The 27,101-nt window shown below is 30.7% G+C and overlaps 11 protein-coding genes across 11 annotated transcripts; 6 read left to right on the top strand and 5 right to left on the bottom strand.

The window, feature by feature from the left end:
* Positions 1 to 141: 141 nt before the first annotated feature.
* Positions 142 to 1,104, top strand: PML39 (Pml39p; the record flags this gene model as incomplete). The annotated part of the gene is made up of 1 exon (XM_046080231.1): positions 142 to 1,104. The coding sequence occupies one exon, from the start codon at positions 142 to 144 to the stop codon at positions 1,102 to 1,104; it is 963 nt and encodes a 320-aa protein (XP_045937563.1).
* A 222-nt stretch (positions 1,105 to 1,326) lies between these two features.
* RCE1 (CAAX prenyl protease) lies at positions 1,327 to 2,331 on the top strand (the record flags this gene model as incomplete). The annotated part of the gene is made up of 1 exon (XM_046081396.1): positions 1,327 to 2,331. One exon carries the CDS (start codon positions 1,327 to 1,329, stop codon positions 2,329 to 2,331), a length of 1,005 nt encoding a protein of 334 aa, XP_045937562.1.
* Positions 2,332 to 3,131: 800 nt separating this feature from the next.
* SCDLUD_001278 (uncharacterized protein) lies at positions 3,132 to 6,470 on the top strand (the record flags this gene model as incomplete). Its single annotated transcript, XM_046080230.1, has 1 exon — positions 3,132 to 6,470. One exon carries the CDS (start codon positions 3,132 to 3,134, stop codon positions 6,468 to 6,470), a length of 3,339 nt encoding a protein of 1,112 aa, XP_045937561.1.
* Positions 6,471 to 7,066: 596 nt separating this feature from the next.
* SCDLUD_001277 (uncharacterized protein) lies at positions 7,067 to 7,423 on the top strand (the record flags this gene model as incomplete). The annotated part of the gene is made up of 1 exon (XM_046081535.1): positions 7,067 to 7,423. The coding sequence occupies one exon, from the start codon at positions 7,067 to 7,069 to the stop codon at positions 7,421 to 7,423; it is 357 nt and encodes a 118-aa protein (XP_045937560.1).
* Positions 7,424 to 8,800: 1,377 nt separating this feature from the next.
* Positions 8,801 to 9,949, top strand: SCS7 (fatty acid alpha-hydroxylase; the record flags this gene model as incomplete). The annotated part of the gene is made up of 1 exon (XM_046080229.1): positions 8,801 to 9,949. One exon carries the CDS (start codon positions 8,801 to 8,803, stop codon positions 9,947 to 9,949), a length of 1,149 nt encoding a protein of 382 aa, XP_045937559.1.
* A 652-nt stretch (positions 9,950 to 10,601) lies between these two features.
* SCDLUD_001275 (uncharacterized protein) lies at positions 10,602 to 11,792 on the bottom strand (the record flags this gene model as incomplete). Its single annotated transcript, XM_046076831.1, has 1 exon — positions 10,602 to 11,792. One exon carries the CDS (start codon positions 11,790 to 11,792, stop codon positions 10,602 to 10,604), a length of 1,191 nt encoding a protein of 396 aa, XP_045937558.1.
* A 479-nt stretch (positions 11,793 to 12,271) lies between these two features.
* On the top strand, positions 12,272 to 13,162 carry COQ5 (2-hexaprenyl-6-methoxy-1,4-benzoquinone methyltransferase; the record flags this gene model as incomplete). The annotated part of the gene is made up of 1 exon (XM_046080228.1): positions 12,272 to 13,162. The coding sequence occupies one exon, from the start codon at positions 12,272 to 12,274 to the stop codon at positions 13,160 to 13,162; it is 891 nt and encodes a 296-aa protein (XP_045937557.1).
* Positions 13,163 to 13,491: 329 nt separating this feature from the next.
* BUL2 (ubiquitin-ubiquitin ligase BUL2) lies at positions 13,492 to 16,824 on the bottom strand (the record flags this gene model as incomplete). The annotated part of the gene is made up of 1 exon (XM_046080227.1): positions 13,492 to 16,824. One exon carries the CDS (start codon positions 16,822 to 16,824, stop codon positions 13,492 to 13,494), a length of 3,333 nt encoding a protein of 1,110 aa, XP_045937556.1.
* Positions 16,825 to 17,521: 697 nt separating this feature from the next.
* Positions 17,522 to 18,895, bottom strand: CTK3 (Ctk3p; the record flags this gene model as incomplete). The annotated part of the gene is made up of 1 exon (XM_046080226.1): positions 17,522 to 18,895. One exon carries the CDS (start codon positions 18,893 to 18,895, stop codon positions 17,522 to 17,524), a length of 1,374 nt encoding a protein of 457 aa, XP_045937555.1.
* Positions 18,896 to 19,321: 426 nt separating this feature from the next.
* DAT1 (Dat1p) lies at positions 19,322 to 20,059 on the bottom strand (the record flags this gene model as incomplete). The annotated part of the gene is made up of 1 exon (XM_046076830.1): positions 19,322 to 20,059. The coding sequence occupies one exon, from the start codon at positions 20,057 to 20,059 to the stop codon at positions 19,322 to 19,324; it is 738 nt and encodes a 245-aa protein (XP_045937554.1).
* A 1,046-nt stretch (positions 20,060 to 21,105) lies between these two features.
* SCDLUD_001270 (uncharacterized protein) lies at positions 21,106 to 25,353 on the bottom strand (the record flags this gene model as incomplete). Its single annotated transcript, XM_046080225.1, has 2 exons — positions 21,106 to 23,120; positions 24,042 to 25,353. 2 exons carry the CDS (start codon positions 25,351 to 25,353, stop codon positions 21,106 to 21,108), a joined length of 3,327 nt encoding a protein of 1,108 aa, XP_045937553.1.
* Between the last annotated feature and the right edge of the window lie 1,748 nt (positions 25,354 to 27,101).

Here is a 27,101-nt window from a genome sequence, read left to right as displayed (position 1 = left end):
AAAAAAAAAAATGGCATTTAACATATATATATATTCCTTCCTTGCATAATATATGTCTAATTCATATAGGGAAAAAAATTTTTTTTTTTCTTTTTTCTATCCCGAGGATCCAAAAGCATATAAAAGAAAATCATAGGCTAAATGACTGAGAAGTTTGGAAAGGAGAAAAATCATACAGTCACTACCACTAATATTGGAAACATTTATAGTACTAACAACATAGAATACCAGGAATATTCTAATAAACTCCGAAAAATATTAGACAAGAATGTAATTGGTGCAGATAGTAAAAATTCTGATCGTCTTAACGTTACTAGACTTTACAAAATAGATAAACATTATTGTTCTAAAATTAAGAAGAATGACAAAGAACAACAAAGTATATTAAAATATAATAACATGACCTTTTTTTTAAACGAAAAACTTTCTCCAATAGTGAAACATATTAACAATTCTATCAAATTGCTAACAGAAAGCTATTTGATATTTGACCCACAAAGCTTCAATCCCGTTATAATAGCATCACACGGTTGGTCGTTGCTCAATCGAAAAAATAAAAACAAATACAAAAATACAATTTTTTTATATTGTGACATTTGTCATAAGATGTTATGTTTTACATTTGATGCCCATAATTATTGCTCTTTTGATTTTTTAAAAAAGGACCTCGTTACTTTTGACAAACATAAATATACAGCTCAATTAGTTTCTGCTCATAGTAAAAGTTGCTATTGGCATACTCATACTTTTGATTATCTAAATAAATATTATATCACAGAAAATAATTTGATATTGGATGTGGAAAGATTAGGACATGGTAATGAAATTTCCACAGAATTGTCCCCCTCATTGAAATTACAAGGATGGGATCCTTTTGAATCAACTGATAGTAACAAGTACGTTAAATGTAAGATGTGCTTTAAAATATGCCAAATTCAAGAAATTCAAAACAATGATTTCAATAGACATGAGACTTGGTGCAGATATCGTTCGAATCTTGAGATTTTAGTTAAAAAATTAGGTACTCACAATGATACTGATGACAAAACAGTTGAGTTTTTTGATAGAGTTAAAAAGCTGGAAATTTTTTTGGAAAGTTTGTGAATGATTAGTTAATGCGTAATTTTATGTATACTTCGGACAGTTCGGAATATACAGGTTCACTATTTTCCAAGCCACCTTTCCTCCCTCATTTTTTTTATTATTATTATTTTACATTACTGGCAAATATATTTATGCATTTTCGTATTGGATTCATATAACAATATATTTTTATAGATCAAAAAGGATGATGCAAAGGTGAAAAGAAAAGAAAAGATTAAAAAAATGATGGACCCATTCATTTCTGCTACCTTAACTTTTATAATATCATTTTCGTATATTTTGGCAATTTACCTACCAGACTTTTCCCTCTTTTTAAAAAACAAAGAGAAGAAAAATACCAAACTAAAAAGGGACGATCCTAAAGAGATTAAAAAAAGGGCTATTAAAGTTAGTTTAGTAATAATATTTAATATTTTAATATTTTATAAATGGGAGTATTTTTCCAGTTTTCTATCCCCAACAGACTCTAAGATTTCCCTATTTGAATTAGGATTAATACCGGGTTATAATTTAATAACGATTAAAGGGACAAAAATCAGATATTGGGAATATGATTTAAAATTATATTTTTTTAATTGTCTTAAAATAAGCAAACTTTTTCTGATTTTATTTATTGGACCTTTGGCAGATCAATTGTTCAATTATATATTATATTGTAAATATTATAATAATAGCAACAACAACAAGAATATTAATAATAGCAGGAAAATTATTCTCAGTGCGATATCTTTTGATATTTGGGGGTTTAGGAATTATGTGTTTGGCCCAATTACCGAGGAAATAGTCTATACTGGTATAACTTTATATAACTATAATTTTAAAAACTATTGGGGGTTACCATTATTTTTTGGGTTAGCGCATATTCACCATGGATACGAACTATACCATGAGAACAAATCTCTATTAAACATTGTTGTGATAGTTTTTATTCAATTGAGTTATACGACGTTATTTGGGTATTTAACAAATACTATATATCTTAAATATAACGGGAATTTGATGGGATGTATACTATTTCATAGTTTTGCAAATTATATGGGATTTCCATCATTGAGTCCGAGATGTTTATACGAGAATCCGATTTTATTAAAATATTCTTCTGAAAACACAAATATTAAGAATAGAAATGGAATTTGTATGTTTTTGGTAAAAGTTATTAGGTTGATATATTTTGTTCTTTTAATAATTGGATTGTTAGATTTTACAGTTAAGGTATTTACATTGTGATATTCTCACCGGTCCTTTTATGTGTCCGAGAGTTGATGGAAATAAAAAAGGGAAAGAGGATTATGATGTGTTCCTCACTAATGTAGCTTTTGTGATATATCACTTTTAAAAAAAAGAGAAAAGAGAAAATAAAATTAAAAAAAAAAAGAAAAAAATAGCTTAGAAGCATTTGAAGAACAGTTTGAAAAAGTTAAATCATTTAAGTATTAATTAAAATATTACTTTATAAATCACTGAAACAAAAAGCCACCAAAAAAATATTACTGCTTCGGAAAATATTTTCAAATAAACAAAAATTACTACTTTAGGGCTTATATTAATTTGCCGGTTGTTCATTTCCATCAATAAATATTTGAAAATGTTCTATTTGTTCTTGTTATAAATTCTCGATCTATTTTAAACATTTTTTTTTTTTTTTTTTTTTAAAATATTTTTTTTTTAAATATTTTTTTTTTTCAAGCTTTTATTATTAAAAAAAAAATATTATTATTGGCTCAAAATATAACCAACACAAACTTTTTCTACTTTGTCTGATCTTCTTTCTCTCTCCTTTGATTCACTTCCAAGTTGATCTATTTCTTTAAAAAAATCAAAGAAAGAAATTTTTAAGACAAAAATAAAATAAAATAAATATAAAAAAAGATAAAAAAATAAAAAAAATATAAAAAATATAAAAAAAAAAAAAAAAAAAAATTAAATAAATAAATAAATAAATAAATAAATAAAGAAATAAGCAAACCCCCCAATTATAACTCCACCACTTCTTTTCATAGTAATTAAACAATATATGAACGTCCATTATGACCAATATCACCAATCATACTTCCAATAATTCAAACAATGGACACAAACGATTTAGTAATTCACAATTATACCAAAATAAACGGAAATCTCAAGTTTTAATTGCAGCACAATCTCTAGATCAAGAACTACAAAACGTCAAACATTTAAAAAGAATATCAATAGGATCCATTGACGGGAATGTGGATCCAGATTTGGAGTATGTTATAAATACTAACAACAATGACAATGATCATTTCTACACCAGTGTCGCTACCAATTCAACCATTAATGAAAATATAAAAGATAGTGCACAAACGAAACAGTCCCATTTGGTTTCTAAATCAATACCAAATAACTCAGCTGGTCATCGTTTCAAGGGGGAAGAGAATAATACACCTGCCATTAGTGGAAGGAATGGTCATTGTTTAAGTGAACAGAATGAGGAAGAGAAAGGATATGAAGATGATAATGATAATGATGATGATGATGATGATGATGATGCTACTGTTCTAAATAAAACAGGGACCGAGTATTTGGGTAATAATAATTATTATAATGAATCACATCACATAAACAGAAGCTTGAGCAGCTCTGCTATGGTGCCTAGAAGATCCTCTCATAGGAAAATAAGTGGAAGTAGATCTATATCTTCTGGATTGGCTAGCGCAAGATTGGATAGTAAGAATAATAACATAAATGAATTGGGCAAAAAGGAAATACAAAGTTTATTATGGGTTCCTGCTAGCCAACATCCCAATGTCAAGCCTGAAAACTATTTAGAATTGGTTCAAGATAAATTGCAAACTTTAACTATAGAAGATGAGCAGAGTAAAAAGAAACCTCAAACCAATAACAATGCATACAGCCTGTCAAGAACACCCTCTAGATTACGTAAATCATACACTGAAGAAGATCTCGAAGAAGCTCTAGAACAAAATAAAGCTAATAGTAATGACAATGACGGTGATGCTAATACCTCTTTGACAAGCACCGAAAGCAGTTTTGGAGAGTCTCCAATAAGAATAATTTCTTTAAAACAAATTACCGATGAATTAACAAGACTATCTAATAATGCTGGTATTATCGGTACTGATGCTGCTTCTCTAGCTAGATCTTTAAGTATGACGGCTACTGGTGAATTTTATAATAACGACACCACTTCAATTACAGAAAATGAACATGCTGGTATTGATGTTAATAAACAAGGACAAGATAAGAAAAAAGTTAATAACGATAACTATCGAATAACAAATGGAGATGAAGAACTAAAAAAAGGATCAATGGCAACAGCATCACCATCACCATCACAAAAGGAACAAGAAAAAACAAAAGTGGGAGAAAAACGACAAGAACAGGAAGAGACGGAGAAAGGAAATGATAGAAAAGAAAATAAAAGTGAAAATGATGAAGAGGAAATATATGCATCTAATATTATGGGGAAACATTCCATTTCTATTCCTCAAAGATCAGTCTTAAGAAGATCTAAATTTACAACTTATAGAAAAAAATCTTTAACTAAAAATAATTTAGATAACCAAAACAAATTGACAGTATCAGTAACAGCATCAGGTGATGAAGGCAACGGCTCAGATTCCGGAAACTCCAATCATACCATTTCTAAGGAGAAGGAGGACGAAATCAATGAGGAGGAGGACGATGATATGATTTCCATGGTAACTGCCAAGGACATGGAGGAAGATTTTGAAAAAAAAAATGATTTGAAGAGAAATAGTCAAGTTTCATTGACCCATAAAGAAAATAAAACAAAAATAGGCGACGATGGTGGCATTAATCTTGAAGGAGAAAATATAAAGTTGGATCAAGGTAAAATTGAGCATAACAAGCGTAAAATTAATTGGTTGGGTAAAGTTAAGGATAACACTACAACTGATAATAATGACGAAGATCAAAGAACCTATACAGAAAAAGAACATTTAGAAAACGTAAATCATTCGCGGAACAGGAATTATGCTATTTCATCCTCGTCGCATAACAATGAGAGCGACATTGATTCTGTTCATAGTACCAGTAGTGGTAGATCTAGTGTGGAGAACAAACGACACGTTACTGTAAGGAGAAAGCATGCACAACACGATATTGCTAAACAACAACAGCAACAACAACAGCAACAACAACAGCAACAACAACAGCAACAACAACAGCAACAACAACAGCAACAACAACAGCAGCAACAACAACATCACCACCACCACCATCATCGCCATCATCATCACCAACAACATCATGATGAACCTGCTCATACTCAAAGTCAAGTTAAACCATCTCATCAATCACAGCATCAAAATGCTTCAACAAATAGTATACCAGCTACTGGCCCTAGTTTTAGAAAGCATACCGTTGAGGAACAGGTTGATAATTCGCATGATACTCATCATGTCAAAGATGGCAATAATTACTCTGACCATCACAATAATAACAATAAAAGTGGAACTAACGATAGTAATCCATCAATTAGCAAACATCAATTTCGTTCTTCATCCAAGAAAAGCAATAAATTTATGGATATCATTAAAAAGCACATAAACGAAAACAAACGTAAATTAAGTGGAAGCTCAACAACACAACCACCTTTGTCAAGTGATCATACTCATGCTCATAGTCATAGTAACAAAATTGTTGATAATACTCAAGTGTCAACAGGCGAACAACAACAAACAGTACAAAATACTGCTATTCCAGAAAAAAAAGATGATGATTTTAAAGATAAAGACGGTTTACAGCCCGCAGTAACTTTGGTAAGTAATAACAATAACAATAAACATTCTAACACTGATGTAAATTCACAGATTCACATTGAATACAGAGAATTGAGTGATGAAGATACCAATTCTTTAAACTCTTTTTCAAATACTGTGAACATAAGTAGCAATGAAGACACCGCAACAGAGTCGCCCGATAATAATGACAAAATATTATCAGATAATACTGCTATTAGTGAAACTGCCACAGCAGATGTACCAGCTAACAACGATAGCACTACTGATATCGAAAAACAATCTATAGTGCCACCATTGCCCGCCAGAAAATTAATTTTTGAGGACGTAATAAGACCAGAAAGGCCTAATTCTCCAATGCAGTATAGAGATAGTTCATTTGGGTTTCCATTACCACCATTAACTGTTTCCACAGTTATTATGTTTGATCAAAGATTACCGATCAGTATGGAAAGAGCTATCTATAGGTTAAGTCATATGAAATTAAGCGATTCTAAGAGGGAATTAAGACAACAAGTGTTATTGAGTAATTTCATGTATGCTTATTTAAATTTAGTGAACCATAGTTTGTATTTACAAAAAATTGAAGAGGAAAAACAAGAAAATGTACAATCAGTCTAAGATAGGAGAAATAACTTGGTTATTCTCACTTTCTCTTCCTCCTATAACATACACACATAAAGATTTTTTTCTAATTTTTTTTTTCCAAATTTTTTTTTTTTTTTTTTTTTTTTTTTTTTTTTTTTTGTTAATTCAAAATATTTATTTCATATTATTGATGGTTACTCTTATTATTTGTGACTGATGTGAATCATATATTATATGTATTTAATTTTTTTGAGACTGGATTGATTATTTGCTATGTAAAATTATCTATTTTATCTCATCTTTTGGGTTAAAATATTATTGTCTATTTCGTATATAATCACGTTAGGTATAAAAAAGTGAACTGCCACTTTCTCTGGTCGCTTTTTATTTAAATGTTTGTCCGAAGTAGTGAATTGTCCGTTTAAAAACTCACCTTTTCTTTTCTTTTTTTTTTTTTTTTTTCTTTTTTTTTTTCTTTTTTTTTTTTTTTTTTTTTTTTTTTTTTTCTCCAGCCTGCTCATGTCTTGTTGTACTTTTAATAACTTTTATGTATAAAAGCATCAACCAAGTCAAGAGAAAAAACAGAAAAAGAAAAACAAAAACAAAAACAAAAAATTACACCAATAACAATGAGCAATCAATATTATAGAATGCTAATTTTACTAGAATCTGAAGAACCACTCGAGTCAAACAAACTTGCTTCAGCTGATAATACTGACACTAACGAACAATGTAAGCCTCCTACTACTACATTATCTCACGAATATTTAAATGAATTTCCATTAGAATTTCTACTAATAGGAGAAGACCATATGGACGAGTTAAATAAGTGGTTTGATAAATTTGATGCAGAAATATGCATCCCTAATGAAAAATATATTAAATACGAAATCACAAGCGACGGATTGATTGTTGTTTTAGTAAAGAATGAAGATTTAGTTAATGATATTGAGTGTTTTGTTAAAAAGAATGATAAGGAACAATAAATAAATGAAAAAAAAAAAAAAAAAAAAAAAAAAAAAAACACCCTCAAAACACTTTGTATTTTAGAGATTAGAATAAAAAGTAAAAAAGAAATAAGATGTTGATGATTCTTACAAGCTGTAGTTTTTATTTTATTTTATTTTATTTTATTTTTAATTATAAATCATATTTTAAATGTATATTAAAAATAAGGATTACTGATAGTTTCAAAAGTAGTTTATCGGAACATCGGACTTAGTGCTGCATATATAATAATAATTTTATAAACTTTTTTTTTTTTTTTTAAATTTATCTTTTAAATTTTAATAAACGACGAAAAAAAAAAAAAAAAAAAAAAAAAAAAAAAGACGCGAAAAAAAAAAACAAACTAAACACAAAAAATAATGACCCAAATTGCCCTAATGGAAATAACGATTTAACGATAATAGTAATGAGATAAAAAGTCAAGTATCAGATGATTAATAAAATAAAGACCAATGGAAACGGGGACAAGGGGAATAACATTCTTCCAGATATTACATTTGTTCAGTGTATTCTTCCCATTTATGTTTACTTTGTGAATTCCTGCCTTATCGGTCGGTAATAATTGTATCTCGTTTATATATATATCTATATATGTATTATATTCAAATTTAAAAATATATAAACGAGCTAGCTGTAACAACACCTTTGTACTACCTTATACAGTTTCTAAAAATGGTGGTAAATAATCCTAATAATATCTTTTTTTACCTCTATTTCCACTTTAGGTTTCTTGTTCAGAAATTAAAAAAAAATGTGACAGATTGTGTTGCCTCTTCTTTATCTTCTTATATCTTTTACCATTTAAAGCTTATTGTTATTTTTTATTTCCGTTATGTAAAGTAACGTGTGTGTCATTCGACCTTTTAATATTTTTTTTCAAAACTTAAAGTTTTTTTTTTTCTCTCTCTTATTTTACATAAAACGATATATATTATATATATATAACAAGCATCTTTTCATTTAAATATTTGAATAAAAACTTTACAAAAAAAAAAGAAAAAAAAAAAACTTTTTAATATTTTTCTTCATCGCTTTTTCTTTTTTTTTTTTTTTTTTTCTCTCTATTGCTTTTTTTGTCTCAAAAAATTATCGACAACTTTGCATCACTTTAACTAATACTCATATCAAAGAGAAGTTAAAAAACCCAATTTCCAATAATTCTCTGATACATTTAATTATTTACGTATCTAAATAGATAAGTAAACTAACCCCTCATCTATTAAGTGTAAAGTCATTGTTAATAACAACAATACTACAATATATATAAAAAAAAACACTTTTTCAACCCAATCGTTTTTGTGTTTTGTTTTTTGTTTTTTTTTTCCCTCCCTTTGAATCAAAATTAAATAATAATCATGTCTGCTACTACTAAGACCGTACCATTGTATTCAGCAACTGATTTAAGCAAGCATGCTACCGAAAAGGATTGCTGGGTTACATTATACAATAGAAGAATTTATGACATCACCACATTTTTAGATGAACATCCGGGTGGTAAAGATATATTACTGGACTATGCCGGTAAGGATATCACTGAGGTCATGAAAGATTTAGACGTTCATGAACATAGTGATAGTGCATACGAGATTTTAGATGATAATTATTTTATCGGTGTTTTGGCCAATGAAGAGGAAACAACCAGGTTGTTGAGTAATCCAGATCATGTTGTCGAAGTTTCTACCTCTTCTTTGAATGTCAATGATGGTTATTTTGTTAAAGATTTACCAACTGAAGATAAGTTAAGAATTGCTACTGATTACAAAAAAGATTGGGAAAACCACAAGTTTTTGGATTTAAATAAACCTTTGTTATGGCAAGTTTTGTTTGGGAAATTTACTAAAGAATTTTATGTTGACCAAATTCACAGACCAAGACATTACGGTAAAGGTTCTGCTCCCATTTTTGGTGTTTGGTTTTTAGAACCATTAAGTAAAACACCATGGTATGTTATCCCATCAACCTGGTTGCCATTTGTATGCTATTTTTTTTATAAAGGTGTGACTCATATGAACCCATTTTTTTCTGTTTTCTTATTTGGAGTTGGTTTGTTTGTTTGGACTTTGATTGAATACAGTTTGCATAGATTTTTATTTCATTTTGATCAGAATTTACCTGAATCACAAATTGCCTTTACTTTCCATTTCTTGGCCCACGGTGTTCATCATTATTTACCAATGGACAAGTTCCGTTTAGTTATGCCACCTGCTTTGTTCATTGTTTTGTGCACCCCAATTTATAAATTGGTATTTGCCATCTTCCCATACTACTGGGCTTGTTCTGGGTTTGCTGGTGGGTTACTTGGTTATATTTGTTATGATTTAACTCATTATTTCTTACATCATGCTAAATTACCATCCTATATGCAAAAATTGAAAAAATACCATTTGGAACATCATTATAAAAACTACGAATTAGGATTTGGGGTTACTTCCTGGTTTTGGGATAAGGTTTTTGGTACCTATTTGGGTGATGATGCTCCAACTTCTAAGATGAAGTACGATTAAAATCAACTGGAATTTTTGTTTTCCCGTCCTTTAGTTTCTGGTGGTGATAATTATTATGAGATGCTTTTTTTTTTTTTTTTTATCTATATTGTGAAAATAACGAAAGTGTATGATAATTACCGTCATTAAAGTTATACAGGTGTAACCATAAATATATTTATTCTGTTGTAAGGGTTCTTTTTACCATAGTTGTGGGTTTTACAATAGATTATTTTTTTTTTACCATAGAATATATATATATATATACATTTTTGTTTTGTATTTATTTTGTTTTCCACTCTGGTTTAAACTATTTTTATTTAAATTTAAAAAAAAAAAAAAAAAAAAAAAAAAAAAAAAAGACATACATGTTACATACATATATACATTATATATATAATAGATTATTTATGATTTTTTTTTATTTTAAATAGATTTCGCCTTTTCTAACTTTGAATTATTTTGTTAATCTTTTTTTAGCCAAAATAAAAAAAAAAAAAAAAAAAAAGTGGTCTAACAAAAACACTTTATAATTGTCAACAAAGTACGGGCTTTCCAAAAACGCTGTGATGAAACACATTGTACCACGTCACTTCCTCACAATTTACACCATCTTTTTGCTTGGTTTTGTTAGTATTGATGCTTTGTTTTGTATTATCATTTTTTTTACCGGCTATTTTCGTAATATATTTGAAAAATTTTCCCTTTTTTTTTTTTTTGTTGTTGTTGTTGTTGTTGTATTTTCTATATCAATTGATGAAATATTTTTACCACCAGCCGAAGAATCATTTTTTAAACCTGGAGACCTTTTAGAGATTAATTTATCGAATTGTGAATAAAAACATTTTCTTGGTTCTTCGTATATATGATTCACATCATTGGAAGAACTACCTAACATTTCATTAAAGAAAACTCCGGTTTTATTTACTAGTAAAAATGTTGTTTTTTTAGTAAAATCCTTGGGAGTAATCCCAAAGTTAGAATATATGATTACTTTTTTTTTTTCGTCAAGAGCTTCGAAATTTTCATTAGGATTGGACAATTCCAAGCAGTAGCTGTCATTTTTATTGTTGGTATTGGTAACACAAAACCTTGAAGTAACTAGTTTGTTATAACCAGGTCCGTTATTTATCCATTCATCACATAATGAGTTAAAATATTTTTCAATATTATGGTCCACCTTAAAATAAGGTTTATTAATTTGTTTTTCAACACCATAATTACTGTCTGTACCAAGCTTAAAACTGAAAATCAATAGTGGAACATTTGTATATTCAGGGCTTTTGCTAAAGATAAGGGGTAAATATATGTCTTGCGTTATTGATAACTGTTGTAGGGTGTAACATTCATTTAGCACAGCACTTCCCTTGTCACCATTTTGTTTTATTTTAGTGTACATATTATCAATTAGCAAAGGTAAAACTAAATAATAATCTAGTAATTTTACATTTGTCTTTGGCAAGTTGAACGGAATCGATTTTTCAACAAGATTTGTATATTCTAACCCATTTTTTTGTCCCAGAACGTTAAAGTGACTAGTTTTATTAAAAATGAATAACGTTTCAGTATTCTTTGGTATTAATAATCTATCCTTGTCCGGTATTGATGAAAATTTTAATAAATTAACTAATTCTACGTTTTGACAATATTTTTCAGCATAGGTGGTTAAGTTTAAGTTATCAAAAGTCTTTTTGTTTAGTAATTTTTTTGGCAACACTAAAATGGTCTCTCGGTTAATTTCAGAGAGTTTTATGCCTATACCGGTTTTGGAAGGTGATGATAATGGCAGTGTTATAGGAGAGCATTGTATTACTAACATTAAAGATAAAAAAAAGGAAACAAAATAATTAAAAAATTTGATCATTACTGACCGCTCTGACTTATTTTTTTATTTTTAAGTTGACTTTTAACTTGACTTAAAGTGTATATATATATATATATACATGTCGTTTGGCTTTTTTATTGAATATTTTATATATTACATTACTGGCATTATTTTTGTGTCATTTTCTTAAGGAAAAGGAATGAAAGTGGGGTTTCCAGTCCGAGGTATCTTTTTAAAAATATCGGATTAACTGATTTCTGGAAATGGAAAATGTGCTGGCTATCGCAGAAAAAGAAAAAGAAAGAAAAAAAAAAAAAATAAAAACAATGTATAACCCGGATATTTCAGCTTTTTAACTGAGGTAAAAAAAAAAAAAAAAAAGGAAAAAAAGAAGGGAAAAAAAAGAAGGAGAAAAAAAAAAAAAACTCTTGTTCATAAACTTGTACCTTTATTCTAAAAAAATATGCATGATTGCCAAAAATATAAATAAATAACAAGAAGTGCCATTATTGACAACTATGATTAGAATAACTGGTATTAGAGGGTGTGCTAAGGCATCTTTTAGAAAAAGTCTACAAGTTCCTCTTTTGAGAAAATTTTCCACCACTAACACTAAATTTACTGAAGCTGGTACTACTCACTTCGGTTCCAAAACCGTTTTAAAGGAGGACAAAGAAAAATTAGTTGGTAATGTTTTTTCTTCAGTTGCTTCCAAATATGATGTTATGAACGATGTTATGTCTTTGGGAATTCATAGATTATGGAAAGATCATTTTATTAATAAATTGGATGCCGGTAAGAGACCAAATTCAACTGAACCATTACACTTTATAGATGTTGCTGGTGGCTCTGGTGATATTGCATTTGGTTTATTAGATCATGCTGAAAAGCAATTCCATGATGTAGAAAGTACTATGGATATTGTAGATATTAACCCTGATATGTTAAAGGAGGGCGAGAAAAGGGCTTTAGAACAAGGTAAATATTATAATGACCCAAGAGTGAGATTTTTGGTTCAAAACGGTGAAAAATTAGATGCTATTGAATCTAATTCTAAGGATGTATATACAGTTTCTTTTGGTATCAGAAATTTCACTAATATTCAAGCTGGTTTAAATACAGCTTATAGAGTTTTAAAACCGGGTGGTATTTTTTATTGTTTGGAATTTTCCAAGATTGAAAACCCATTAATTGATTTCACTTATCAACAATGGTCTAAAGTTTTACCTGTTATGGGATCGATTGTTGCTAATGATTACGATTCTTATAAATATTTGGTTGAATCCATTCAAAGGTTTCCAAATCAAGAAACCTTCAAAAGTATGATTGAACAGGCTGGATTTAAATCCTGCGGTTATGAAAGTTTGACTTTTGGTGTATGTGCTATTCATTGGGGTGTTAAAGTTTGAATATACTATATACATATATGATTGTTTTATTTTACTATTTAGCGATCATTGTTTCTGTTTTATCACATGTAGTTATGACCGCTTCTTAGTTTTTGTGCATCTCTATAGAACTATCCAAAATTAAATATAAAATATTGCAAAATTTGAAAATGATTTAAAATAACTTTATATGATTAAGTTTGCATATGCAAAAAAAAAAAAAAAAAAAAAAAAAAAAAAATATTGCAGTAAATAGATTCTTAAACTTAGCAAGTTCAATATATATACATATATGAGTGGGTGAGTGTACGTACGTGTTCTTGTATATCCAACAACTTTCCTCCCCCTATCTAATAATGAATAACCTTTACTGGGATGTCGATGGATGCTATCCCAGCTTGACCAGCAAATTTAATGTTAACATGTAAACAATACATCCTGCAACATAGGCATTCCTCAAAAGTAGGTACTAAAGTTTGTTTTAATTCAGGTGTTATCCTTAAACGAACATCCAACTCTCTTTTATAATGGTGTGGCTCAACACGAATCCATTCATGCACAACAAATTCCTTGAACAATTCATTTATGTGTTGGGAATTTGCATTACCAGAACTAAAAGGTGATAATAAAGAGCTAGAGGCTGTTCTTTTCATTGAAATCTGCGGAGAAACGGGTTGATTAATAGCACTAGAGCCTGATTTTTTAGTTGTTAAAGTGTTACTTGCATGGTTTTTTGCTAAACCATGACTATCACTTGGTGACAGTAAACCCGTGCTAGTTGATACGGGTTTGATATTATCAGAATTTTCCTTTTCTTCCTTTAGTAAACATACAGATTGTTTCAAAAATACTTCTTTTAAAGTTTTTTTTTCAACATTAAAATTAGCTATACTATTAACATCGCTCAATAATCCATTTGATATAAAATTATTAAATTTAATAGGTGGTAATGTAGTGATGCTTGTCTTGTACAACTTGTTAATGTTGTCTTTATGTTGAAGAAACTTTCCTAAATATTTATCAATTTCGGAACGTAATTGAACAAACTCCTTGCGTATTGCCTCAAGTTTTTTGTCATTCAACAAAAATTTGGAATTCAAATTAATGGGTATTGGGTTTGTCGAGAGCCCTGTAATTGAAATTAAATCAATAGAAATAGCCTGGATATCTGGTGGACAGTGGTCCTCGCTATTATTGGATTCAACACAATCTAAATTAATTTTAATGGTTTTTAAAATGGGAGAGTCTCCTAACGATTTAGTTAATATTGACCAATTTTCCTGATCATGCTTATTTTTATTGTCAAATTTATTGGTTTTCCTTAACAATGATGGTTCAGAGTAGGAAATCCCGCCTTGAGGAATGGTAGCGGATGCCATGATAATACCCGAGTGTAAGTTAGAAGAATTTGGTTGTTTATGAAGGCTAGTATTACTACTACTATTAACCGCAGAGCCAGGAGCGGGGTTGTTGGCATGAGACTTACTGGAGGAATGAGAAGCGCCCATAAAAGCTGAAAAAAAATTCATCTTTTTCGATTTTGAGTGAGATTTAATAGCATAAGCAAATTCACGTTTAACAATATCACCTTCTTTATAATTGTCATCTTCCGTATCATTAATAAAATGAGAATGGCAAGTTTGTCCTTTTTCATGGTAATGTTCCGTAGTGGTAGTGTTAGTACTGTCATCCCTATTGACATATAGATTTCTCAATTTTCTATTTAAAATCTCTTCACTTTCTAAATATGAAGTATTTGGAATTACCCTCGCGTTACCATCATTATTACCAATGTTATTCATATCAGTAGAAGTAGCATCTCTATTAGCAATAGCATCCTCATTATTGTTAATAGCTATGAAATCTTCCCCAAAAACATCATTTGGAGTAATGATTTGATTGTTATGGACCTTTTCAAAAATAACATCTAGCATTTTTAGTCTCTCTTTAATCAAATCAGATAATTTTTTTAATTGAGAAAGCGGTGACTTGGGTGCAAGTATTGGATCCCAATTACAAGGTGTGCCAAAAGGAATAAATCTTAGGTTATAATGAGCATCCTTCATCAAAAACAATTTTTTATTACAACTGTTGTTGCTATTATTATTATTACCGTTAGCATCTGGACCCAGGTGCAAAGATGACGTGGCTGGTTCTTTACCAACTAATTTTGCGTCAATACTATAATGAGTAGCCACAGAAGCTGGTGCTAAATCCAAAGTTAAAATTGGCGACCCCTTAGTACCCAAATGACCATATCCCAACATTGGATTGACCCCGATGTTTGAATACTTTCCGTTTAGAGCATAAGAATCTATACCAAAACTCGGAGGTACCTGGGTATGTGTCGAAAGTTCATGTTTACAAGTAACATCTAATAGTTGGTACGGGAATTTGAACATGAAATATTTTTTATATTTTAGACCGGGCTCCAAATACCTATTATTAGGTAAACCTAAAATGCAACCATCATCCGGGTCAATAGCTCCGGGATCATATTCCACACCCGACGAAATTTCAATTGTACTGTAAGACCAGCTTGCACTAATATCCACCATACGCAGAAATCTTTTGATTGTTCTTTTTTCCAGTTTCTTATCAAGAACTGAGGTAAACCCTTCCAGAGTAACATAGAACATCTCGAATTTCATTCTTTCAGTTGATTTATTTGAGATAATGACATAGCCATTAACAATGTCGCCTGATGTGTATTCCTTTAAAATCGACTCTTCCTCTAATTTTTGGTCTGGCCTTACGGGGGTTTTAGTGACTTTAATGGATATTTCAATAGGTGTTGATAACTTGGGGAGCGAATATACTCTATCTATGGCAATATTTTCGTTGTCTTCATCGATATCATCGATTATTGGTTCATATTGAGTTCTAAATAAATGCAGATTTGGCTGGCCAGAGATATTGTCAGTACTGCTATGGCCTCTAGTCAACCGCGGTCTTATGCTAATCCCAGTAGAACTAGTATCAGAAGTATAAGCATTGTTAGCATTGGTATCATAGTTTATAATGGATGTAGTATTTGGTTCCTCATACCGTGGTGGATAAGCTACAATATCTGAATCAACGTTACCCATTGGAATATGTCTGTGTAATGCATTATATAAATGGAAGGAAGGCAAGACATCGATAACCAAATCATTGTCCTCATCGTTGCTAGTACTATTTGAATTAAAAGCTTGTTCATAGTCTGGAGCATTCAAGTCATTGTTATGCATTGTATTATTTCCATTAAAATGATTTCTTCCATAATTTTTTGTATTAAATTCTAGTCCATCTTTATCGTTAAGGTCATCTTCTTTTACTCCATCACTGATATTATTATCAGTACTATTAAACAAGGTTCTTCCGCAACACAATTCTAATTCTTTATCTTTACTATGTACATGATGAATACCATTGCTACTTTTGGTTCTTTTGCTAGCATCAATCCTAGGTTTGTTTTTATCAGTGACATTATTAGCGATGATGTTGTCATTGGTACTAGTTGTGCCACCACCCTTTTTCAAAACAGTCTCTATAGATTCTAATCTAGTTGGTGAAAGAGTAGCTGCTTTAAGTAATGATCTTGTCTTTGCAGCAGCAGAAGGTGAAGTGTTATGATGATTAGAATGTGGGGCGCTATTATTACTGTTCTTGTTTCGACTTCTACTTAATCTGTCGAAGGACATCAGTGATGAGTTGCAAGGACTAAACAGAGGTTGTTGTTGTTGTTGTTGTTTAAATCTGATACTTTATAATTTTCGCTTTTTTGGAAAAAAAAAAGTGGATGTGGCAAAAGAAGGTATTGTAGTATTACTCTTTGCTATGTTATATAAATCCCAAGAGCTGTGTAAATACAAACGACTAAAAACTCAATCGAATTGTGTAAAAGATAAATGAATAAATAATAAATAAGCAAAAGGTGGGAAAAAAAAAAATAAAAAAAAAAAAAAAAAAAGAGATAGATGGAAAAGAGGCGGATACTTAGATAATAGATAACTAAATATGTAAATAATGAAACATTTGATGCCGTTGTTGATTAAAAAATGCATTTAAAAAAAGCAATGTATTTAAAAGGAAATCTATTCAAAAAATAAAAGAAAAAAAAGAAAGAAAAAAAAAAAAAGAAAATAAAAAAACGCCGTTGTTAAAAACGTGCACCCATACATCCACACACCACACAAAATTGTTATCTATTTTTCCACATTTTGTGTATGCAGTGTAACTTATCCACTTTTTTTTTTTTTAATAGTCCGAAGCAATAAATGTCCCGCGAGCAATGCGATGCTCTAAATTCACTAAAAATATTAATATTAACCGCCTCCAGAAAAAAAAAAAAAAAAAAAAAAAAAAAAAAAAAAAGCCTGTTAACAATAATTACATCGATCATGTCGAGGATAAATATAGATTTTGTAAAAAACATAATTTATCGTAGTCAATTGTACTATTGTTGACGTTCAACAATGTTTCAAATTCATTTTTGCCAATCATCGAGTCATCGTCACCCCTATGAACAAACCAATTCTGCTCTTTTAATTTTTTATGTCTTTCACGATCAGCCTCCATCCTATGTAATAAAGAACTGACTTTGATGTTTTTATTGGTATTAGTACCAGCCGTGCTGGCAAAAGCGTTGGATGATGTTTCTTCTTGAGTCAGAGCTGTATTTATATTATTCTCATTCACACAAAATCCACCATTTGTTATAAAATATTGTTGCAAAAAAAATTTATAGTGCAATGTTTGTAAAATTATCTCAAAGCATTTCATTAAATAAGCCAGATCCTGGAAATCTTGGTCTTTTTCTTCCTTGCTCAAATACGTTGTTGATAAATTATTTTCCCAATTTAGTTCATTTAAATTACATTTACCTTTTAATAGCCGAATTTCCCTTGAATTCAATTCATAAATACCACGTTCTTTCAAGTATTCTGTAAAAGCCTTTTCACTTTTTAAAATTTTATCCAATCCTGGTGTTTTATTATTATCAGAGCTCATGTTCGGTTCAACAATTAAATTGTAGATGTATTGAAATATCTCTATAGTCAATGGTAAATTTGTAATGGCATTTTGCCATGTGCTATTACCACTATTTGTACCACTATTTGTACCAACATTATAAGTATTGTTGTTATTGCCAGTAGTAGTAGTAGTAGTAGTATTGGAAGAAGAAGAAGAAGAGGAAGAAGAAATAGTAGAAGAAGAAGAAGAAGAAGAATAAGTGGGAATAGAAGTAGAAGAGGGAACAGCCAAAGAGGAAGTAGAATTAGAAACATTAGTCGGTAAAGCATTCATTTGTAAAACCAATGAAAATACTTGAGGTAAATATCTAATCAAATAGTCATGTAATACCATATAAGCTTTATTCCCAGTATGATCTAAGTTTCTCCTTTGTTTTAAATTCAATTGGGTAATTAATTGTGTCCAAAATATTAAAACATCTAATCTGTCTAAAATATTAATTTTCTTTAAATAGTCCATTAAAACTTGATGAAAATCATCATAATTTTCCTCATAATAACGTAAATATAATTGCAAATGAAGGTCATTATTATTTATATTATTACTTGTGTTGTTAGTATTTAAATCATTGGTTAAAATATCGTAGTTTTTATTTTGTTTTTTATAATCAGTGATTAAAGAAATAGAGTTTTTATAATTGTTTAACATTAAAATATTTGATGCCTGTGAAGTTAGAGAGCATTTATGTAAAGTCTTCATTAATTGAATAAACTTCATTCTAATTTCTAAACTATTCATCTTTGTCTTGTTATTATTATTATTATTATTATTATTATTGGTAGTGGATAATTATGTTTGTTTCTTTTGTGATTAGCTAGTTTCTATTAAAATGCGTTTCTTATTGTAGCATTATATAATATTTGAATAATCTTGAGAAAAAAATAAAATAAAATTATTACAAATTAGTTTAAGAATGCAAGATTTCAGTAGATGTTGTAACCTTTTTGAGCGAGGTGAGGCAAACCCGAGACCGAGACCGAAACCGAGACCAAGACCAAGAAAAAGTGGAAGTCATTTATATTAAAGTCCGTCCGCAGATACTTCGGATAGCACAATGGATTAAATGTCATTTCTTTTTATTATTATTATTATTATTATCCTTATTATCAATTACAAAAATATATTTGTTTAATGTGTTGTTATATACCTTTTTCATTATTAGTATCACCCTGCAGTATTATGTGCTGATATATGAGCATTATTATTATTATTTGTGCTATTATTAGTAGTTGTTGTACTGCTATTGACGCTACCAGCGGCAGTGTTATTTGTGTTATTATTGTCATTGTGCGTCCTATTAACCAGCACTCTGATAGAAACTTTAGTCCCTGATGAATTATGAGAAGGTCTAAATTTCATGTAATTATACGTGTTACTGATATTATACCTATTATTATCATAATGTACATTCTTGCTATCAACATCAACATTATTTCTTTGTTTTTGTACATCATCATCTAAATAATGCGTCAATCCAGTAATGCTAGGAAGCGCTATTTTATTGTTGCCGTTTTTATTATTATTTTGATAATCATTACCGTTATTAAAACAAGTATTATTTAAAACAGTGATGTTATTATTGGTGTTAGTGTTACAAGCTTCAGATGGGGAAAGAGGCGGTAAGATGTATTCATGCTGGCTATTAATGATATTATTGAAACCACCGTTCGGTACATGAATTGGTGATAATTTGTGTCGAAGAAATAGTGAACATAAGGCCTGAGCAGCATCTTTATCCGCTTGAGTGTGTTGTGTCTTTGGGATTGATGGGTTATTTTGCGTTGCATTTGTGTTATATTTTCTTCCACTTCCTTTTTTTCTTCCCTGTGTTAATGTCTTGCTTTTACTTCCCGGTTTCCTACCACTTCCTTTTTTCCTACCTTCTGACAACTTCTTGGCCATTTTCCTTTTTTTATGAATTTGGTTTTTAACTTACTGTTTCTTTATTATATTTTTGAGTAAAAAAAAAAAAAAAAAAAAAAAATTTTTTTAGCGTAGGTTAATTGTAATTAGTAGATCAAAGGTTTAAAACTTTTCTGATAATGCAGCATTGAAGTCAACTCTTTTTATATTTTCCAGAAAAAGAAAAAGGAACAAGCAAAGTAAATAATAAGAGAAAAGAAAGAATAAAAAGAAGAAAAAGAAAAAAATAAAAAAAAATTAAATAAATTAAATCATAAATATGAAGATATATGCCTGTATATTTATTTATATAAGAGTATAATATTGTTTTTTTTTTTTTATTTTTTTTTTTTTTTTTTTTTTTTTTTTTTTTTTTTTTTTTAATTTTTTTTTTTTTTTTTTTTTTTTTTAATTTTTTTTTTCTTTTTTTTTTTTTTTTTTATTCCTGTTATTAAAAGAAAAGATGAAAAAAAAAAAAAAAAAAAAAAAAAAAAATAAAAAATAAAAAAAGAAACACTTTATATTATATCCGAGAATCCGAAACAATGGATACTTTTCTTTCTTTCGGGGGGGGGGGGGGGATTATGTCTTCTGCATCTTTGAAACAAGACAAGTAGACTTTATTCCTGCCACGTGAACAGTTAACCTATTTCCCATTTACAATTTTAAAGTTTTTTTTTTTTTTATTAAGCTTTCAGCTACTATTGCATAATCTCATGCCCATCATATCTATTTGATCAACAAACATTTATATTAATATCATTATTAAACAGGTCCAAATCTACAGAAAAAATTTTTATAAAGGGTATCTAATTATAAATTTTTCGGATTAGAGATAGAATCAATCACAGAATTATATATTTTGTCATATCTTTATTGTGATTATTATTGCATAAATAATGATGCATTGAAAAAATAAAAATAAAAGTAAAAGTTAAAATAAATAAATTAAAAGTGTCGACGAACCATAAAAATTAAGCAAAAATTAAAAATAACCTTTTAATATTAAAGAAAAAAAAAAAAGAACTGATAAAAAGTTGGCATGTTCAAATAAACATTAATAAAATAGAAATGAAAAGAGAAAAGATTGAAAGCTTCGTTTTATTAGCAGCGGCTTCTTGGCTTTGTATAGCAATGGAATTAGCACTATAACTCCTAGTGGCAGAACTACTCTGTTGTTCAACAACAAAGGATGGTTCTGAATTATCAGTTTTAACCAAAGTTTCAGCACTTGTAAACAACCCTGTTTGGCTTTGGGTTTGTGTGTATACAACTGATGATCCAATACTAGTAATTACAGAACCAGATGGAACAATAATAGTGGAGGTAATTGTAGTAGGTGCAATTTGATAAGAAGTTTTACAAACTTCGGAATTCTTATCTGTAGCAATACTGCATTTAACAATAGGAGTAGAAGAAACGGAATAACTTTGACTAATAACAGTGACATCTTGTTGAGCAGTACTAACGAAAGTACTGTACGAAACATCGTAAGCAATTGACTGAGCAGAAGCAGTTACTGTACTTACAACCACATTAGTCGTGGTGATTGGAACATTAGTCACTGTAGTAATTGTATAGGTAACTGGAGATCCAGATGGGACAACTTGAGTACTGGTAGATACTGGGATAGATTGAGTAACAGTCTTTGGACCGCACACAGTAGAAGCCTCGCCGTTAGACCCAGTAACTTCATGATTAATTGAACAGGAGGTGACAGTTTCATAAGTTGTCGTGAATATACTTTCAGTAACTGTAACATCTTCGGTATATTCAGTTGTAGATAGTAAACAGGTAGTAATTGAACTGGTGTAAACAGAAGTAACAAAGGTCGTATAGACACTAGCGGAACTAGTTTCTTCTTTAATAGAAGCAGTAGCACTAGGTGTAGTTACAACTACATTCGTGGTGGTTACTGGGACATTAGTCACTGTAGTAATTGTATAGGTAACTGGAGATCCAGATGGGACAACTTGAGTACTGGTAGATACTGGGATAGATTGAGTAACAGTCTTTGGACCGCATACAGTAGAAGCCTCGCCATTAGACCCAGTAACTTCATGATTAATTGAACAAGAAGTGACAGTTTCATAAGTTGTGGTAAATATATTTTCAGTGATTGTAACGTCCTTGTTATACTTTGTTGTTGACAACAAACAGGTGGTAAAAGAACTAGTGTAGACTGAAGTAACTGTAGTAGAAGTACCTGGAACATAGCTGAACGATGATGTACTTTCTGTTGCACTTGAGGATGGAATAGCAGATGAGTTAACTGGTACACTTGGATATGGAATCGAAGAAGATGGAGCAACAGATGAGCTAACTGGTGCACTTGAGTATGGCATTGAAGATGGTGCACTTGAAGATGGAACAGCAGAAGATGGAGCAACAGATGAGTTAGCTGGTGCACTTGGATATGGAATAGCAGAAGATGGAACAACAGAAGAGCTAACTGGTGCACTTGAGTATGGGATAGCAGAAGAGCTTTCTGGTGCACTTGAATATGGAATCGAAGATGGAGCAACAGAAGAGTTAGCTGGTGCACTTGGATATGGAATAGCAGAAGATGGAGCAACAGATGAGCTAACTGGTGCACTTGAGTATGGAATCGAAGATGGGGCACTTGAAGATGGAACAGCAGAAGATGGAGCAACAGATGAGTTAGCTGGTGCACTTGAGTATGGAATAGCAGAAGATGGAACAGAAGAGCTAACTGGTGCACTTGAGTATGGAATAACAGAAGAGCTAACTGGTACACTTGAGTATGTGATAACAGAAGAGCTAACTGGTGCACTTGAGTATGGAATAGCAGAAGAGCTAGCTGGTGCACTTGAGTATGGAATCGAAGATGGAGCAACAGAAGAGCTTTCTGGTGCACTTGAGTATGGGATAGCAGAAGAGCTAGCTGGTGCACTTGAGTATGGAATCGAAGATGGAGCAACAGAAGAGCTTTCTGGTGCACTTGAAGATGGGATAACAGGTGAGCTAGCTGGTGCACTTGAAGATGGAACAACAGGTGAACTAGCTGGTGCACTTGAGTATGGAATAGCAGAAGAGCTAACTGGTGCACTTGAGTATGGAATAGCAGAAGAGCTAACTGGTGCACTTGAATATGGAATCGAGGATGGAGCAACAGAAGAGCTTTCTGGTGCACTTGAGTATGGGATAGCAGAAGAGCTAGCTGGTGCACTTGAGTATGGGATAGCAGAAGAGCTAGCTGGTGCACTTGAGTATGGGATAGCAGAAGAGCTAGCTGGTGCACTCGAGTATGGGATAGCAGAAGAGCTAACTGGTACACTTGAGTATGGGATAGCAGAAGAGCTAGCTGGTGCACTCGAGTATGGGATAGCAGAAGAGCTAGCTGGTGCACTCGAGTATGGAATCGAAGATGGAGCAACAGAAGAGCTTTCTGGTGCACTTGAGTATGGAATAGCAGAAGAGCTAACTGGTGCACTTGAATATGGGATAACAGAAGAGCTAACTGGTGCACTTGAGTATGGAATAGCAGAAGAGCTAACTGGTGCACTTGAATATGGAATCGAGGATGGGGCAACAGAAGAGCTTTCTGGTGCACTTGAAGATGGGACAACAGGTGAGCTAGCTGGTGCACTTGAGTATGGGATAGCAGAAGAGCTAGCTGGTGCACTTGAGTATGGGATAGCAGAAGAGCTAGCTGGTGCACTTGAGTATGGAATAGCAGAAGAGCTAGCTGGTGCACTTGAAGATGGAACAACAGGTGAGCTAGCTGGTGCACTCGAGTATGGGATAGCAGAAGAGCTAACTGGTGCACTTGAGTATGGGATAACAGAAGAGCTAACTGGTGCACTTGAGTATGGAATAGCAGAAGAGCTAACTGGTGCACTTGAATATGGAATCGAGGATGGAGCAACAGAAGAGCTTTCTGGTGCACTTGAGTATGGGATAGCAGAAGAGCTAGCTGGTGCACTTGAGTATGGAATAGCAGAAGAGCTAACTGGTGCACTTGAAGATGGGATAACAGGTGAGCTAGCTGGTGCACTTGAAGATGGAACAACAGGTGAACTAGCTGGTGCACTTGAGTATGGAATAGCAGAAGAGCTAACTGGTGCACTTGAATATGGAATAGCAGAAGAGCTAACTGGTGCACTTGAAGATGGAACAACAGGTGAACTAGCTGGTGCACTTGAAGATGGGACAACAGGTGAGCTAGCTGGTGCACTTGAAGATGGGACAACAGGTGAGCTAGCTGGTGCACTTGAAGATGGGACAACAGGTGAGCTAGCTGGTGCACTTGAAGATGCAATGGAGGAGGAAGAAGTGACAACGTTTGGAGAAGAGGTGCATGGTTTTTTTTCTTTACTCCAATGTGAACTTGAAGAGGAGGAGGAGGAAGAAGTGACGACGGTTGGCGAAGAAGTGCATGGTTTTTTTTCTTTACTCCAATGTGAACTTGAAGAGGAGGAGGAAGAAGTGACGACGGTTGGTGAAGAGGTGCATGGTTTTTTTTCTTTACTCCAATGTGAACTTGAAGAGGAGGAGGAGGAAGAAGAAGTGACGACGGTTGGTGAAGAGGTGCATGGTTTTTTTTCTTCGCTCGAATGTGAACTTGAAGAGGAAGAAGAAGAGGAAGAGGAAGAGGATGTAGTTTGAGAAATGGTAGTAAAACTGGACACAAATAATTTAGTAGAACTAGCGCTAACTTGAGAAGATGCACAACTTTGAGCACAATCAACATTCCAAGATAAAATTGGAAAGGCACCTTGGGCATTATTTTGATTATCAGAATTACAAGTAACTGGCAAATCAAAACTAGTTTCACCATATGGCCAATTTTTACATAGTGCAGTTTCACTACAACTAACCTGACAGTAGTCATATTGAATTTGGAAGGTTCCAGAAGTGGCAGTACAGCCGGAAATCTCAGCATACACTCTGAAAGTAACTTCAAAATCAGTTGGATTGTCAATCTTAGCAATTTTTAAATTTCTGTCATATAGCTCCAACACGGAACCATCTGGAGAGCTAACTCCCAATATTTTTAGAGAAAATAAATTGTCAATAGAAATCTGTGTACTAGAGTAGACCCTGATAGTCATCCAATAAATATTTGCCGATTCCCACTGGACATTTTTCAATTCCATACTATATGTTGGAATACCTAGTTGATTTTGATAAAAATCAAAATTTAAATCGGGACAAACTTGAGTACCGGAACACGAGGCCTGAGGCGAATTATTGGAAGGAACAAAACTACAAGCCTTAGTTACCGCACCAAAAAATGCCAAAAAACTTAAGAAAAAAAATGATGCTTTCATTGATGTAATAGTTATATGGTAACTGACAACACCTAATACTATTCTATTGTCTTATGACTTTAAATTACTTTTCTCTTTTTCTGTTTATATACCCACCTTGTATATATTGTAATATATGGAAAGCAAATAGCGATTGATTTATACTTTTAACTTGTGATGTCTTTATTTATATAGTATAAGTTATAAAGATTGGAAAAATAATAACTCAATCCAAACACAAGAAAGAGAGATAAAGCAGATTGTCTCTAAAATAAATTAAACAAAAAATATACCTTTTATATATGAATAAAATAATTAAAAACTCACAAAAAAATGTAATTTAACTTTTGCTAAAGTATTTTAAGGTTTATTCCTATAGTGGCTCCATAATATAAACATAGTAAGGTGTTTTTTTTTTTTTTTATTAATTTTACTGTAGTGTTTAAATGTACAACTTAAAATTTTTTTGTGTTTCATCTTTACAATGGTTATATATTTTTAATGATATTTATTTTCTTATTGTTGACGCTATTGTTCTATATAATACTAATAGTATACTATAAACAAACCAAACCAAAAAAATATGACCAAACTCAAGTTAAACACATTTCTAGATATATATATCTAATATGGGTGAAAAATAAAAACCTAAAGACAGAGGGGAAAGAAGTTTCATAATAACAATAGAAACGGAAACAAGCAGATATTAGCTGTTTTCCAATTGCTAGTTAAAGAAAATTACACATTTTTTTTCATTTTTTTTTCATTTTTTTTTCATTTTTTTTTCATTTTTTTTTTTTTTAAAGTAATTGCCATCTTTTCTTAACAGTTGGCTGATAATTGAAAATATATGCAGTTAATAGATAGTAGATAATAGATATATTATAAAAGAAAAATAATATAGCAGAAAATATGTTTATGTTTATGTCATTTCGGTTGAGATGAATCGACAGAAATAAGAAAGGAAGGGAAAAATAGAAAAGAACAAGTGAAACGAAGAAAAGTAAGATGAAACGAGGAAAAGTAAAATGAACAACATGGAAATATGAAAAAAGAAAAAGAAAAACTGAAAAGCGTTGTAAAAAGTAAATAAATATATATAGTCTATAGTGTGCTTGTTTTTAGATGCGTGGTGTGATGTGATGTTTTGTGAATTATCTTTGATCATTTCTAATGATTTGGTTTCGTTTCAGTGTGTAAAAATAAGTTAATTTTTTCCTTATTGTTATTATTCTCTTGTTAAAAAAAAAGAATATTTATAATATTTTAGACTTTATTGTTTTGATTGTTTTTTTGGTTTGTAAAAAAAAAAGAAAAAAAAAGAAAAAAAACAAAAAAAGAATAAACTTTAAAGATTTAGTTAGTTTTTAGTTCTGATATTATAACATAAAACAGACAATAGAAAACATTCTTATATTTTTGTTTTATTGTTTACTTTTTTGTTTATTTTTTTTGTTTTGTTTATTTTTTTTGTTTTGTTTATTTTTTTTTTTTTGTTTATTTTTTTTTGTTTTGTTTACTTTTTTGTTCATTTTGTTTATTTCTTAAAAGAAAAAAAGTTATTTTTAAAGACTTGTCTAAAAAAGTGTTAAATGAACAGTTATTTCTAAAACGTTTCGGTTATAATTTGAAATGTAAACATTACCTAAAAACAAAATGAATGATTGACCAAATATACTAATAAATAATATTCCAAAAAAAAAAAAAAAAAATACATCTTTCAGAAAACGATACAGTAACAAAACACCTGTACATTACATATCATCACA

The sequence above is a fragment of the Saccharomycodes ludwigii genome, chromosome I (genome assembly GCF_020623625.1).
Source record: "Saccharomycodes ludwigii strain NBRC 1722 chromosome I, whole genome shotgun sequence".
Taxonomy (NCBI): domain Eukaryota; kingdom Fungi; phylum Ascomycota; class Saccharomycetes; order Saccharomycodales; family Saccharomycodaceae; genus Saccharomycodes; species Saccharomycodes ludwigii.
The sequence above is the reverse complement of the archived record's forward strand: the minus strand, read 5'-3'. Positions and strand labels throughout refer to the sequence as shown.